This window comes from Podarcis filfolensis, assembly GCF_964270895.1.
Source record: "Podarcis filfolensis genome assembly, chromosome: 2".
Lineage (NCBI taxonomy): Eukaryota > Metazoa > Chordata > Lepidosauria > Squamata > Lacertidae > Podarcis > Podarcis filfolensis.
In genome coordinates this window covers 119,115,840-119,130,830 of record NC_139605.1, presented here as the reverse complement: position 1 = coordinate 119,130,830, position 14,991 = coordinate 119,115,840, and the positions used below count along the sequence as shown (strand labels likewise).

General features: G+C 46.3%; 1 protein-coding gene and 1 long non-coding RNA gene across 2 annotated transcripts; both read left to right on the top strand.

Moving 5' to 3' along the window:
- The first annotated feature begins 135 nt into the window (after window positions 1–135).
- LOC310755932 (retinol dehydrogenase 16-like) lies at window positions 136–13,657 on the top strand. Its single transcript, XM_083599467.1, has 4 exons — window positions 136–1,057; window positions 6,134–6,392; window positions 11,966–12,123; window positions 13,398–13,657. The coding sequence occupies exons 1-4, from the start codon at window positions 745–747 to the stop codon at window positions 13,613–13,615; spliced, it is 948 nt and encodes a 315-aa protein (XP_083455593.1). The 5' UTR covers window positions 136–744; the 3' UTR covers window positions 13,616–13,657.
- On the top strand, window positions 3,620–4,989 carry LOC310756042. The gene is made up of 2 exons (XR_014544678.1): window positions 3,620–3,772; window positions 4,146–4,989. It is a non-coding gene; the product is annotated as an uncharacterized lncRNA (long non-coding RNA).
- Window positions 13,658–14,991: the final 1,334 nt, after the last annotated feature.

Below are 14,991 nucleotides of genomic sequence, written 5' to 3'. Positions count from 1 at the left end.
ATTGTATTCTCCAGTTCATCACATGACAAAATATGTCATATGTGTTTAAAAATCAGGTCAATAAAGAATCACTAAAGAATGGGGGAAATACGTGGATTATTTAAAAAATAAACATTTAACTACATTAGCAGGAAGAACACAACACAAGAAGTTAAATAATAACTTATTTGGAAACTAGATAGTAACAATTATAAGGAACTATAGGGGAAATGCAGTGATAAAAGTGAAACCAGAAGATGAAGCAGAAGGGGAGGAGGGAAATCAAATTATGTTTTTATTTCTGAAGATGTACTGCATTTCAGATCTTTTGTAAAACTGAAAACTCGAAAAATAAAATTAACAAACAAAACAAATTGGGGATTGGACCTTGAGCAAGTGCTATATGTGATGCAGTGATGGCAAAATAAGGCATATGACCTGTTGGATGCTAATGCTGGGCTTGCACAATATCTGAGCTTAGTGTTGCTTATGTCTAGATATTTATAGGATCATACTGTTCCTCGTCATTTGGTTGTTCAGTGAATAAGCAGCTAGCTAGAGCTATTGTTTATACTTGTTTTAGCTTGCCTCTGCTGCAAGCAGCTCATTGCTTCGTTTCTCCTTCCCCTCAATAACACTGCGAGGGAGGCTAAATAGAGCAGTGAGCTTCATGGTGGAGGATGGGTTGGGATTTGGTTTCTCCAAGGCTTGCTAGGTCCCTGTGTGTCCCCACTCTTGCAAGCTTATTGCCTGCTGGTTTCAGCCATGTGGCTCTACCTGGCTGCCCTGCTGGGGCTTTACTTCCTTCGCCGATGGTACCAGGAGAGACAGACGGTGGAGAACCTGACGGAGAAATATGTCTTCATCACTGGCTGTTCCACTAGCTTTGGGAACCATCTTGCCAGGCATCTGGATGCCCGGGGTCTGCGGGTGTTGGCAACCTGTACCACCCAGAAGGGGGCAGAGCAGCTGGACAAGGTCACCTCAGAGCGCTTGAAAACCATCATTCTGGATGTCACCAGTACAGAGAGTGTGGCGGCAGCGACGGAGTGGGTGAAAGATCAAGTGGGGAAGAAAGGTAGTTTTTTGTTGTTTTGTTTCCATGCTCTGGATCAGGCCAGGCATTATCTGTATCATCATCTGCTTATCTTTATTCCACTTTCCCACAAAATGTGACCTGAGTGACTCCCAATACAGTGGTACCTCGGGTTAAGTACTTAATTCGTTCTGGAGGTCCGTTCTTAAGCTGAAACTGTTCCTAACCTGAAGCACCACTTTAGCTAATGGGGCCTCCTGCTGCCGCTGCACCGCCGGAGCGCGATTTCTGTTCTCATCCTGAAGCAAAGTTCTTAACCCGAGGTTAGTGGAGTCTGTAACCTGAAGTGTATGTAACCCGAAGCATATGTAACCCGAAGTACCACTGTATATCAAAAATAAAATGTATGACCATTTTAAAAAGTATTAGAAACAACTAAAATCAATAAGGCAATGAATGGGGAAGGAATTCCATGGGGTCACCTTAATTCAACCTCTGTCAAGAGCTGCTAGGATTGCCAAATAACCTGAAAGATTATTGCTTTGTGCCTTTGACAGCAGCTTGTTCTGTGAAGTCACACAGTGAAACTTCATTTTGTATTAAGAGAATTGTTCCTGTCTGATAATGTCCACCGATCAACCTGATTCTAAAAGCACAGATATCATAATCAGTGGATATGGAAGGTATAACCTTCTGGGTCAGGCCAATGTCTCTTCTCAGCCACCATTCAGTTACCAGCAGATGACTTCTCGAAAGCAGCAATCAAGCGCACTCTCCCTTCCTGTGCTTTCCAGCCATCGGTATTTGGAAGCATTTCTGCTTCCAGCTGTAGAGGCAGAGCATAGACATCTTGGCTGTCCAATCCACTTTTAAAACCATCCAAGTGGGTGGGCATCCCTATCTCCTGAACCTTCCAACATTCAACTTCATTGGACGTCCATGAGTTCCATTGTTGGAGAATGAGAAGCAGTGTGGTGTAGTTCCCTGGGCCTTGGAGTTCCCTAACCTATTGGTATTGGGGGACTTCAACATCCATGCTGATGCCACTCCCTCCTCCCAGGCTCTGGACCTGGCGTCTTCCATGGCAACACTAGGGCTCTCCCAGTTTGTTTCGGGCCCCACACATCAAGCAGGCCACACGCTGGATTTGATCTTTGGCGTTGGTATAGATGTGATCATGTCTCCTTCCATGAAGGTGCCATGGTCTGATCACTACGCTCTGAAAGCCAGGATTGACTTTCCACCCCCACCCTGCTTAGGTGGCGAGCCGATTTGGGCTCGCCCGCAGAGGCTGATGGACCCTGAGAGATTCCGCCAAGCCTTGCGGGACCTTGCTCCCCCTGGCGACTCATTGACTGAGCTAGTTGAGGGCTGGAATATCCAGCTCCTGGCAGCCATCAATGAGATTGCACCTAAGCGCCCTCTGCGACCCCGCAGAAACCTGGCTCCCTGGTTTACCGAGGAGCTTCGGAAAATGAAGCGGGACCTCAGACGGCTAGAGCGAGTATGGTGGGGTGCTTGTGACGGAGCCTCAAAAACATCTTATAGGGTTTTTATAAAAACCTATGAGATGGCAGTGAAGGCTGCTAAGAAGTCTTCTCGGTCTCCATTGCATCCGCTAGCTTTTGCCCAGCACAATTATTTAGTATAACGTCCCTTGAAGGACAGCCAAATTTAAATAACAATTTGACACACAGCTGTGAGGCATTTGCGAGCTTTTTTTGCGGAGAAGGTCCTGTTGCTCCGCCATGACCTCCCTGCCAATTTGGATACACTAAAGGAACTGGAGGCCCCTCGACTGTCCTCGGGTCCAGTATTGGACCACTTTGACCGGATATCCCCAGCCAATGTGGACAGACTCCTCTGAGCTGGAAAGCCCACCACCTGTCCTCTTGACCCGTGCCTGTCTTGGCTGATTATAACGTGTCCAGATGAGGTGCGGCCCCCCCCTGGGGGATATCATCAATTTATCCCTTGGCACCGGGATATTCCCAGGGGAATTGAAGGAGGCAGTGGTGCGCCCACTCTTAAAGAAAACATCATTAGATCCCTTAGATCTATCCAATTACCGCCCGGTTTCGAATCTTCCATTCCTGGGTAAGATGATTGAGAGAGTGGTTGCTGAACAGCTTGGCAGGTTTCTGGATGAAACATCGGCTCTGGATCCATTCCAGTCCGGCTTCCGCGCTGGTCATGGGACCGAGACGGCTCTGGTCGCCCTAACAGACGATCTCCGCAGGCAGCTGGATCGAAGCGGGTCGGGGCTGCTGATTCTTCTAGACCTGTCAGCAGCCTTCGACATGGTCGATCACGAACTCCTGGACCACCGCCTTGCCGACGTGGGGATCCAGGGCACAGTCCTTCAATGGCTGCGCTCGTTTCTCTCTGGTTGGGGACAGAGGGTGGCGCTTGGGGGGGGGGAATTGTCATCGTTCCACTCCTTGGTGTGTGGAGTGCCTCAGGGTGCGATACTCTCCCCGATGCTTTTTAACATCTTTATGCGCCCCCTCGCCCAGCTTGTCCGAACTTTTGGGCTGGGTTGCCATCAGTATGCCGATGACACCCAACTCTATACTATACCAGCTGCACTGGCTCCCGGTGGAGTACAGGATCAGGTTTAAGGGGCTGGTTTTAACCTTTAAAGCCCTATATGGCCTAGGACCCTCGTACCTATGGGACCGCCTCTCCTGGTATGTCCCACAGAGGAACCTACGGTCTGCAAATAAAAACATCCTGAAGGTCCCAGGCCACAGAGAGGTTAGGCTGGCCTCAACTAGAGCCAGGGCTTTCTCGGCTGTGGCTCCAATCTGGTGGAATGCTCTGTCACAAGAGACTAGGGCCCTGCGGGACCTGACATCTTTCCGCAGGGCCTGCAAGACAGCGCTCTTCTACCAGGCCTTTGGCCAGGGCACAGCCTGACCCCCTCCTTTGGTAATCCTCAAAGAACTCTAGCCCAGTGGTTGCCATCAATTTGATTTGAATTAATTTTTATAATGAAATGTTTTTAGAATGTGGGATTATTTGATTGTTGTTAGCCGCCCTGAGCCCGGCTTCGGCTGGGGAGGGCAGGATATAAATAATATTTATTATTATTATTATTATTATTATTATTATTATTATTAGTGGTTAGAGTTTCAGACTAGGACCTGGGAGACCTGGGTTCAAATCCCCACTTGGCATACTGCTCATTGGGTGACCTTGGGCAGTCACTGCCTCTCAACCTAACCAACCTCACAGGGTTGTGAGAATTAAATGAGGAAGGGGAGAACCATGTGTGCCACTTCAAGCTCCTTAGAGTGGGAAAAAGATGGGCTATAAACAGGCGCACTTCATTCCCCCCCTAAGTCTAGATCATTTATGAATAAGATAAAAGCCACAGGTCCCAACACTGATGTTCGGAGAACTCCAGTTTCTACATCTCCCCATCTAGATATTCCATTTATTCCTCTACTCTGTGTCCTGCTTCTTAACCAGTTTCATGACTGCTCAGCTTATTCAGGAGTCGGCAGTCTAAGTACACTAGGTCAACTGGATCAGTTTTATCCAACAGATCTACTTTGGATAAGCCTTCATGCTCTTTGCTAAATTTCACGTAAAGGCCTCCCAAAATGGCCTCCAGAGGTCACTGGTTGGCCTTCCTTTTAAAACTGTGTGAATCCCTGGGGAAATATTGGCTCTCCAGCAATACTAAGATCAAATGCAAGAGCAGGGACGCATACTGAACTCCCCCCCCCTCTCTCAATATATCTCCAGAGATAAACATTTGTTGGTCAAAATTGTCTGTTTCAGTCCAGTGTTTTCTGTGTTGTCTTTCTCGATTTGCAGATACCCGTTTTTGGTTTTTTGAAAGAGTGATGTGAGCTTTAGGACTCCCATGCTTTTAATTACAGCTTTCCTCTTAACAAATATTGCCCATTTTATTGCTTCCTGCTGATAGTAGTTGGGGAAATTATGATGAACCGCCCATCCAACTTTTTTTTTAAAAAACATTTTTATTGGTTTTCAATTACAATCCAATAATAGCGTCATTATAACAATACCAATTTATAATACAATTATTAATACCAATTGTTCCATTGCTGAATTATATAATTTAGATAAAGTGGCCCACTGTGTGCTAAATTTGATGATTCTATTATTTTCTTTATTTCTGCTTTCCAAAATCTTATTAATTTCCATTACATTCCAGTCATAATAATAATTCCTTGTACAACAACTGCAGTATTAATAACTTCTATTCATGTTGACACGTTAAATGATTTATGAAACTACAAGTGAGGAACTCAAACTACATCCTTGTTCTTCCTGTGTGTGGCAGTTCTTCTGCCTGTGGTGTTTCTTCCAGTCCTTCTAAGATGTTATGTCTCCCCACCCACCCAGTTGTTGCTGTTATTCTTCATGCCTTGGGCGGAGCTGATATCCCAATGTTGTTCCAGAAATTTCTCCCTTGTTTCATCCCGTGCTTCGTTGTTTTGCAACTTTAACAAATCCTAGAATACATATCAACCAAAATATAGACCACAAGAATACTACTACATCCACACTTCCAAAATCTAGCAGACATCTAGATGTTATGCTAGGTGGGAACCTGGAACAATAATTATCTCTTCTTCTTCTTTTGAAATAATTTTTATTTGATTTTTACAAGATTATAACAATACCAAATCCATATCCACATTTAGAGATTTCTCTGAATCTTCAGACTTTCCCCTTCCGCTCCATGGGCCGTATTATCAATCTTTTCAACTGCATATTATTTCCTCATCCAAATTTTATGTCACTCCATTTTATCCATAATAATTTCTGCATTACAAGTGTTATTGCAGTCCTGCTAATGTTTTCATCTGCTGACAGTGGTGTTTCAAGTTTGCCATTCTTCTCTGGTAAGGACTTTGTCTTCATTCCATCTCTGGGCAAGTAACATCCATGCGGCTGTCGTTGCATACATAAAAAGTCTTTTCTGTTCCTTTGGGATCTTGGTACCTACACTTCCTAATAAAAAGGTTTCTGGTTTCTTTATCAAAGTTATTTTAAACATTTTAAAAATTCATTATATATCATTTCAGTTCATTATATATCATTTTCTTTGGGAAAGAATAACTGTCTCTTCCTGCACAGGGCTCTGGGGCTTGGTGAACAATGCAGGAATAGCTGTCCCATCAGGTCCCAACGAATGGCTGACCAAAGATGACTTTGCAAAGGTGATCAATGTCAACCTGCTAGGGTTGATTGACGTGACGCTACACATGCTGCCGCTGGTGAGGAGAGCCAGAGGGAGGGTGGTCAATGTGTGCAGTGTGAATGGACGCCTGGCCTGCTTTGGAGGTGGTTACTACCCATCAAAGTTTGGTGTGGAAGCCTTCTCTGACACCCTGAGGTAAAAACAAGCTCTGTAGCTTACTTTTTGGTTTGGTTCGGTTTAGTGACGTGGTGTTTCTCCAGGTGTAGGGAATAAAAAACAGGTGGTGGGAAATGTTGGGTTGAAATAACGACAGACAGGTAGCGAGTGTCATCTGGGAGGCATCTCCTGAGCAAGTCTCAAGGAGCCTCTTTTATTGAATATTACAGCATTGCCACATATGTGCTTATTGCTGATTGGTTAACACAAGTACAAAGCAAAGGTTGCATTAATCACCAATAGATTAAAGACTGGGAAAGGGAGCACAGAACTGGACAGGCGTGAAAACCTCCTTATTAAACTTTTACTAGTGATTGATATAGCATTCATCCGTAGATGTGGTCAACTATGCATTAAGAACAAGTCAGGTACGAACTCAATGTGAACTGAACATTCTAGGAATGTTTCAGCTTAGAACGGTTTGTGCAGCATCATATGCAGAAGCGAAGCTTTCCTTCAGGGAAATCAGGCTGCTGTCAAGGGCTGAACCTTAAATCACAGATCAAAAAGCAGACACTTGCACTGTTTGAGAGAGAAGGATCCAGCTCATGGTATGCCCACACTGGACCTGAAATACATTTGCTCATCTCCAGGTCTGCGGGGAAATATGTTTTTTCAAAATGCAAGCCTGAGATGAGATGGGAGGGGGAAGGTGCGTGCGTGGACTCCACAGATCTGATTGAATTTGCTCCACCACCGATGAGAACCCATCACCTCTGCCAGCCCCCCTCCAGACCCCCAGATGAGGATGCAGCCCTGGCAGCACAGGTGCCAAACCATCGTGCTAACTACCTCCCCGCCATTTGGTGAGGGTGAACGGAGAAGTTGTGGCTGGTTCTCAAAGATGGTTGGTTGTGTTTTGAGAGATGACAGCATCTTCAGAACAGTAGATCATCTGGGAGGGGGCAGCAGAAGGGGCAGGCTGGGTTACAGAAGGGCTTGCTGCCTCCTCCTCCATCACTACTGCTGCCTGCACCACCTGTGAAATTGCATAGAAATTTCACGTGTGAGATTGCATAGAAATCATTAAAAATGATTGCCAAGGACTTGCAGCTATGTTGTTGTTGTTGTTAAGCATTCATTACCTGACCTTTTCAGAAGGCAAAATAAAAATTCTATGATTTGCTGAGTTTACCAAGCTAAATGTTGCCAAATCAAAACAGTAATAATAATAATAATAATAATAATAATAATAATAATAATAATAATAATAATTTATTTGTACCCCACCCATCTGGCTGGGTTTCCCCAGCCACTCTGGGCGGCTTCCATAGAAACCAAAAATACACTAAAATATCACAGATTAAAAGCTTCCCTGAACAGGGCTGCCTTAAGATGTCTTCTGAATGTCAGGTAGTTATTTATCGCTTTGACATCTGATGGGAGGGCGTTCCACAGGGCGGGCGCCACTACCGAGAAGGCCCTCTGCCTGGTTCCCTGTAGCTTTGCTTCTCGCAATGAGGAACTGCCAGAAGGCCCTCGGCGCTGGACCTCAGCGTCCGGGCAGAACGATGGGGGTGGAGACGCTCCTTCAGGTATACTGGGCCGAGGCCGTTTAGGGCTTTAAAGGTCAACACCAGCACTTTGAATTGTGCTCGGAAACGTACTGGGAGCCAATGTAGGTTTTTCAAGATCGGTGTTATGTGGTCTCGGCGGCCGCCCCCAGTCACCAGTCTAGCTGCCGCATTCTGGATTAGTTGTAGTTTCCGAGTCACCTTCAAAGGTAGCCCCACGTAGAGCGCATTGCAGTAGTCCAAGCGGGAGATAACTAGAGCATGCACCACTCTGGCAAGACAGTCCGCGGGCAGGTAGGGTCTCAGCCTGTGTACCAGGTGGAGTTGGTAGACAGTTGCCCTGGATACAGAATTGACCTGCGCCTCCATGGACAGCTGTGAGTCCAAAATGACTCCCAGGCTGCGCACCTGGTCCTTCAGGGGCACAGTTACCCCATTCAGGACCAGGGAGTCCTCCACACCAGCCTGCCCCCTGTCCCCCCAAAACAGTACTTCTGTCTTGTCAGGATTCAACTTCAATCCATTAGCCGCCATCCATCCTTCAACCGCCTCCAGGCACACACAGAACCTTCACCGCCTTCACTGGTTCTGATTTGATAGAGAGGTAGAGCTGGGTATCATCTGCATATTGATGGACACCCAGTCCAAACCCCCTGATGATCTCTCCCAGCGGCTTCATATAGATGTTAAAAAGCATGGGGGAGAGGACGGAACCCTGAGGCACCCCACAAGTGAGGGCCCAGGGGTCTGAACACTCATCCCCCACCACCACTTTCTGAACACGGCCCAGGAGGAAGGAGCGAAACCACTGTATGACAGTGCCCCCAGCTCCCAGCCCCTCTAGACAGTCCAGAAGGATGTTATGGTCGATTGTATCAAAGGCCGCTGAGAGATCCAGCAGAACCAGGAAACAACTCTCACCTTTGTCCCTAGTTCGCCGGAGATCATCAACCAGCGCGACCAAGGCAGTTTCAGTCCCATGATGAGGTCTGAATCCCGACTGGAAGGGATCCAAATGGTCTGCATCCTCCAGGCGTGCCTGGAGTTGTTCAGCAACCACTCGCTCAATCACCTTGCCCAAGAATGGAAGATTTGAGACTGGGTGATAGTTGGCCATACTGGCCGGGTCTAAAGATGGTTTTTTAAGAAGCGGTTTAATGACCGCCTCTTTCAGCGGATCTGGGCATGTTCCCTCACAGAGGGAAGCATTCACCACCCCGCAGAGCCCATCGCCCAGCCCTTCTCGGCTTGCTTTTATTAGCCAGGATGGGCAAGGATCAAGGAGACAGGTGTTTGTTTTCACGCGTCCAAGCAGCCTGTCCACATCCTCGGGGGTAACGGATTGAAATTGATTCCATGCAACTTGACCAGACAGAGCTCTAGCACTCTCCTGCCCCAGCCCTGCTCCCACGGTGGTATCTAGCTCCTTCCGAATATGAGTGATTTTATCTGCAAAAAACTTTGCAAAATCGTTGCAGGAGATCTTGGGGTCTTTACAAGGCCCCGGTGGTAAAGGTGGTTCCGTTAAATTGCGAACCACCTGAAAGAGTCTCCTGCTACTATTTTCTGCAGATGCAATAGAGGCGGTGAAGAAATTCTTCTTTGCCGTCGCTATCGCCACTTGGTAGGCTCGACGTTGAGCTCTAACCTGTGTCCGGTCAGATTCGGAGTGAGTTTTCTGCCACCGACGCTCTAGCCGTCTCAGCGATTGTTTCATTGCCCTCAGCTCTGAAGAAAACCACGGGGCTGTCCGGGCTCCATGCAATCGGAGAAGGTGCTTCGGAGCCAGACAGTGGATAGCCCTGGTTAACTCCGCATTCCAGCGGGCCACCAGGGAATCAGCTGAAAGGCCATCAACATGGGATAAAGCATCCCCTACCACTCTCTGGAAACCATTTGGATCCATTAAGTGGCGGGGGCGGACCATCCGAATTGGTCCCACCTCCCTGCAGAGGGGAAGGGTCGCGGAGAAGTCCAGTTGTACCAGGAAGTGATCTGACCATGGCACTTCTTTTGTTTCACTTTTTCTTAGTGTCAGATCACTCACGTCACTAGAGGTGAACACCAGGTCTAAGGCATGTCCATGACTATGAGTTGAGCCAAACTTATTCAGGGACAGCCCCATGGAGGCCATGCTTTCCACCAAGTCCCGAGCAGCCCCTTGTAAGGTTGTGTTGGCATGGATGTTAAAATCCCCTAGGACAACCAAACTAGGTGTCTCCAGGAGAAAATCGGCCACGACCTGAAGCAGCTCGGACAGGGAATCCTTGGTGCAGCGGGGAGATCGGTACACCAAAAGGAATCCTGTACTGCCCCTATTGCCCAACTTCCAGAACATGCGCTCAGAAAACTGGATCTTCCCAGTAGGACGCCTGGTGCAAGCTAGTGACTTCATAAAAATCACTGCAACCCCCCCTCCCCGCCCACATGACCTGGGTTGCTGTGCGTAAGAGAAACCTGGTGGGCAAGCAGCGGCAAGGACAGGCCCATCTGCTTCCTCCAACCAGGTCTCTGTCACACATGCCAGGTCAAATCCTCCATCCACAATCAGGTCATGGATGGCAGTGGTTTTATTCATCATTGACTTGGCATTACACAGCAAAACCTTCAGGTCATGTGGGTTTCCCCTGTTGATTCCAGTATCCATCCGGTCAAGGCCAGACCCGGAGGCAGGGATAGTCTTCAAACAACGACTAAACCTGCCTCCTCGGTAATGACATGATCTGGTCTTAGCGTAACTCTGCCTCCTGCCCATGATCACCGAGATCGGATATCCCAGGGCTTCCCCCCTGTAGAACTTGTCCCAGCCATTGTGTTGTCTGGGGCCCCACCCCCAGGCAGCCCTGATCCCACCCCCTTAAAAACAAAACACAAACTATACAGAACCAATAAAACAACAACAAAAAAAAGGAACAAAACAATTATACTAAAATTAATCCCCAACCAAATATCCATTCCACCCACCCACCCCCAACAAAGGAAAAAAGGAAATAAAGAAATAAAAATTTAAATTCCCACTGACTGCTTGAGGACATTTTAAAGCACATTAACCATCTGGAACAGGGAAGCAAGGGCAGAACACTTCCCATACTTCCCCAAAAGTTTGTTTCAAATAAGGGCCTGGGCCACGCCCCCTGGGCCACGCCCCCTGGGCCAGTTGGAAAAGGCCCTGGAAGGGATCAGGCCCTGCAGTCCTCCCCACAGCCGATGGTCCGAGGCCTCACCGCAGCAGGAGTCCCTTTATACCTGGAAAAGTGAGGGCCTGGGTCACACCCCCTGGGTCAATTGGAAGAGGCCCTGGAAGGGAGCAGGCCCTGCAGTCCTCTCCTCAGCCGATGGTCCGAGGCCTCACCGCAGCAGGAGTCCCTTTATACCTGGAAAAGTGAGGGCCTGGGCCACACCCCCTGGGTCAATTGGAAGAGGCCCTGGAAGGGAGCAGGCCCTGCAGTCCTCACCCAGCCGATGGTCCGAGGCCTCACCGCAGCAGGAGTCCCTTTATAGCTGGAAAAGTGAGGGCCTGGGCCACGCCCCCTGGGCCAGTTGGAAGAGGCCCTGGAAGGGAGCAGGCCCTGCAGTCCTCACCCAGCCGATGTAACAGCAGATTTGAATTTCCCAAACCCAAACACATACTTTTAAGACCCCTTACGGAAGAAATTTGCAAAAATTAAGCTTCCATCCAGAAAAGAACACCCCCTAATTGGCACATGGCCAAGGTGTGCAGCACTCAGGCACATGCCAGAAAAGGGAAAGATGAGAGAGTAGAGCAACCAGCTAAGAAGGCAGGCAGAGGGCAGGCCTGGGTGGCTGGGTGACCCTGGCGCAGACCCCACCTGCTCCTGCTGAGGACCCCTCCCTCTCGCAAGGCCACCAGCTTGGCTGACTCTGCCCTCTGCCAGGCCTGGCAGCCCTGCTCCCCCAGAATCCCCAGGCGCCTAATTTGTTTTGCATGCCCGGGACCTTTCCTAGCAATCAAACAACCCACTATATTTTAGTCTTCAGTAGGAAATGATGTTTCTTGACCTTTCCTTCCTCATTCAGAAGAGAGCTCCATCCTTTTGGAATCAAAGTCAGCATTGTTGAACCAGGTAGTTTCAAGACACCCATACAGTCAAAATCAGCTGAGTCCTACGAACCTTTATGGAACCGGTTACCTTCTGACCTGAAGGAATGCTATGGGCGGAAGTACTTTGAGCAATGTGAGTAGACCTGGGGGAGAAACTCAGTTTGGTATGAAAGCTACCTAGTTCACACTTAACAAAACAACACATGAATCAACGAAACAACACATGAACCAAAATTCAGACTCATGTAAATTTAGTAATGCACTTTCCCCAAACAATAATGTGTACAAAAATACATACTGTTACACAAGCCTGGTGTCTGCCCCCTCAACAACTCTGCACTCCCCCCAAAAGTCACGCCAAGTCCAATCCATATCCCAATTAAGCAAAACCCTGGTATTTATTAATTTCTAGGGCTTAGCTATATCTATAACAATACATTAGTAGGAAGTATGTATCAAAAGTGAAGCTAGCATACAAGAATACTCTGTGTTAGAGAAAACTGCTTGCAAAAATGTGTCACTTGTGGAAAATTGCATATAAAAATATTAAGAAAAATTGGCACTAAAATGCTGGTAAAATTTTGTGAGAATTTTCAAACCACAAACTGAAATGTGGAGAACTGAACTTAAAGGTTGAAGAAATGAGAAACAGAATCTAAAATTGACAGGCTGAGCCATCCCTGACTGAAATTTCTTTTTTCAAATTTCTTTTTTATGAAACTATATATAGTGGCAGCTATGTATAGAAAATTATTCAAAACATCCACTCCAAGATGACACCCAATGATTCCACTTTCTATAAACCAATATTTCCATTAATCCTCAAACCCAGATATCATAAGTTCATTTTCTTTTTCAAGCAAAAAAGTGTATAAGGCGTTTCCAATCTTTATTAAATAGTGACAATGATTATTCTATTATTACACACATCAACTTTACCATCTCAGCTAAATCCAATATTTTTTACACCCATTCCCTCATGGTAGATAATGGTGAATCTTTCAATCTTTGCGCATAGAAGAGTATTGCCACTGTGATCATGTATTGAAATAATGTTCTGCAGTCTTTTTCTAATTGTCTATCCATTATTCCTAGCTGGTAAAGTTCTGATGGCAATTGAATGTGAAACTTTAAAATGTTTGCATCATTGTATGTATTTGAATCCAATATTTCTTGGCATTTTTACAAATCCACCAAGCATGACAAAATGGGTCTGCATATTTTTCACACTTCCAACAAACATTTCAAACACCTTTATACAGTCTAAATAATTTCACTGGAGTTAGATACCATTGGTACATCATTTTTATGTACCTAATCTACACCTTCAGCTTCCAAAAGATTCTAGGTGCCACCTAGGCTGTTGCAAGGATAATGTTTCTTTTGCTACATGTTTCTCACAAACAGGTCGCAAAATAAGCGAATATTTCCAAAAGGCTGGCAGCAACAACCTTCACCTGGTCACCGACTGCATAGAACATGCCCTGACATCCTGCTCCCCTCGCACTCGCTACTCTCCAGGCTGGGATGCAAAGTTCTTGTACATTCCTGCCTCTTACTTTCCAACGTCCATCGCTGACTTCGTGATGAGCCACATTTGGCCTAAACCAGCTCAAGCAATATAGGGTTGTTGTTGTTTTAAAACAGCGACTATAGAATAATCAAAACATACAGAGACTTCCGGGTTAGCGTGATCGGCTAATGGCGGATTCCCTCCGAGCTCCGGAGGGAATCGGCTGCGCAGGAGCTGGGTCTGGCCGCTGCGGCGACGCAGGGACCCTCAGAAATCACAGGTGCTGAAGCCTGTGAACCTGGTGACTCGGCGGGCACCATTTGCGCCCCCGACCTGCGAAGGAGCCTTTTTAAAGGCTTCGGAACGGGGGACGGGGTGAGCGGCGTGGTGCTGAGAGTCGACTGCTCCTCCTGCGGAGTGAAGCCGCATGCCAGGGTTGGAGAGCGCTGACTTCTTCTTGTGAACAATTGGACTCTAAAAGTAACAACCCATGAGTAGTACGGAAATTGGACTTGAAAAGGAATTTTTTTTTTTTTTAATTTGGCACGATCGGGGAAGGTGCAAACAGGAAGTCCGCCTCCCCGTCTTGTAAATAATTTAAAGCAAGGACTAGTTAACTAAGGTCGAGAGAATTTCTTTTTCTTCATTGGGTAAAAGATATTAATTTTACGATTTGGCAGTATAAGCATAAATAACTTTATTGGAGGATAAGAGCTAATTTTGTTTTTTTTAAATAAATTTTTTATTGGTTTTTCAACACATATTAAAAGACAATACAACACAAAACATCAACAAACAAACATATAAACACGTATAGTTTCTTAACCTTTTTTTCCTTAAACCTTCTTTCAGCGACTTCCCCATACCTCCCCTTTCTGCATCCCGGTTTTAAATCTTTCCAGCAACCCCTAATTTCATTTACTTATAACACTTTCTTTAAATCTTTTTTCTCATATCCAATTGTTAGTCACTGCAATTCTATTTTGCATTACCCAAGACATTTTAACACTCATTAATTTTACAACAGTTCTTAAGATAAACTTTAAATTTCTTCCAATCTTCTTCCACCGTCTCTTTCCCTTGGTCACGGATTCTGCCAGTCATCTCAGCCAGTCCCATGTAGTCTATCACCTTGGTCTGCCATTCTTCCAGTGTGGGTAGCTCTTGTGTCTTCCAATACTTTGCTAAAAGTACTCTTGCTGCTGTTGTAGCATACATAAAAAACGTCCTATCTTTCCTTGACACCAATTGGCCTACCATGCCCAGGAGGAAGGCTTCTGGTTTCTTCACGAAAGTGCATTTAAGCACCTTTTTCATTATAAATCATTTCCCAGAAGACCTTGATCCTTGGGCACGTCCACCAAAGGTGGTAGAAAGTACCTTCAGTTTCCTTACATTTCCAGCATTTATTATTGGGCGTGTGATAGATTTTTGCAAGCTTGACTGGGGTCATGTACCACCTATAAATCATTTTCATAATGTTCTCTC

What these genes read in the sequence shown, in the direction of transcription:
- LOC310755932 (XM_083599467.1), top strand. Translation starts at nt 745, where the DNA reads ATGTGGCTCTACCTGGCTGCCCTGCTGGGGCTTTACTTCCTTCGCCGA. An exon ending in GCCTTCTCTGACACCCTGAG is followed by an intron (nt 6,393 to 11,965) that starts GTAAAAACAAGC and finishes TTCCTCATTCAG; the next exon opens with AAGAGAGCTCCATCCTTTTG. An exon ending in GCGGAAGTACTTTGAGCAAT is followed by an intron (nt 12,124 to 13,397) that starts GTGAGTAGACCT and finishes TCTCACAAACAG; the next exon opens with GTCGCAAAATAAGCGAATAT.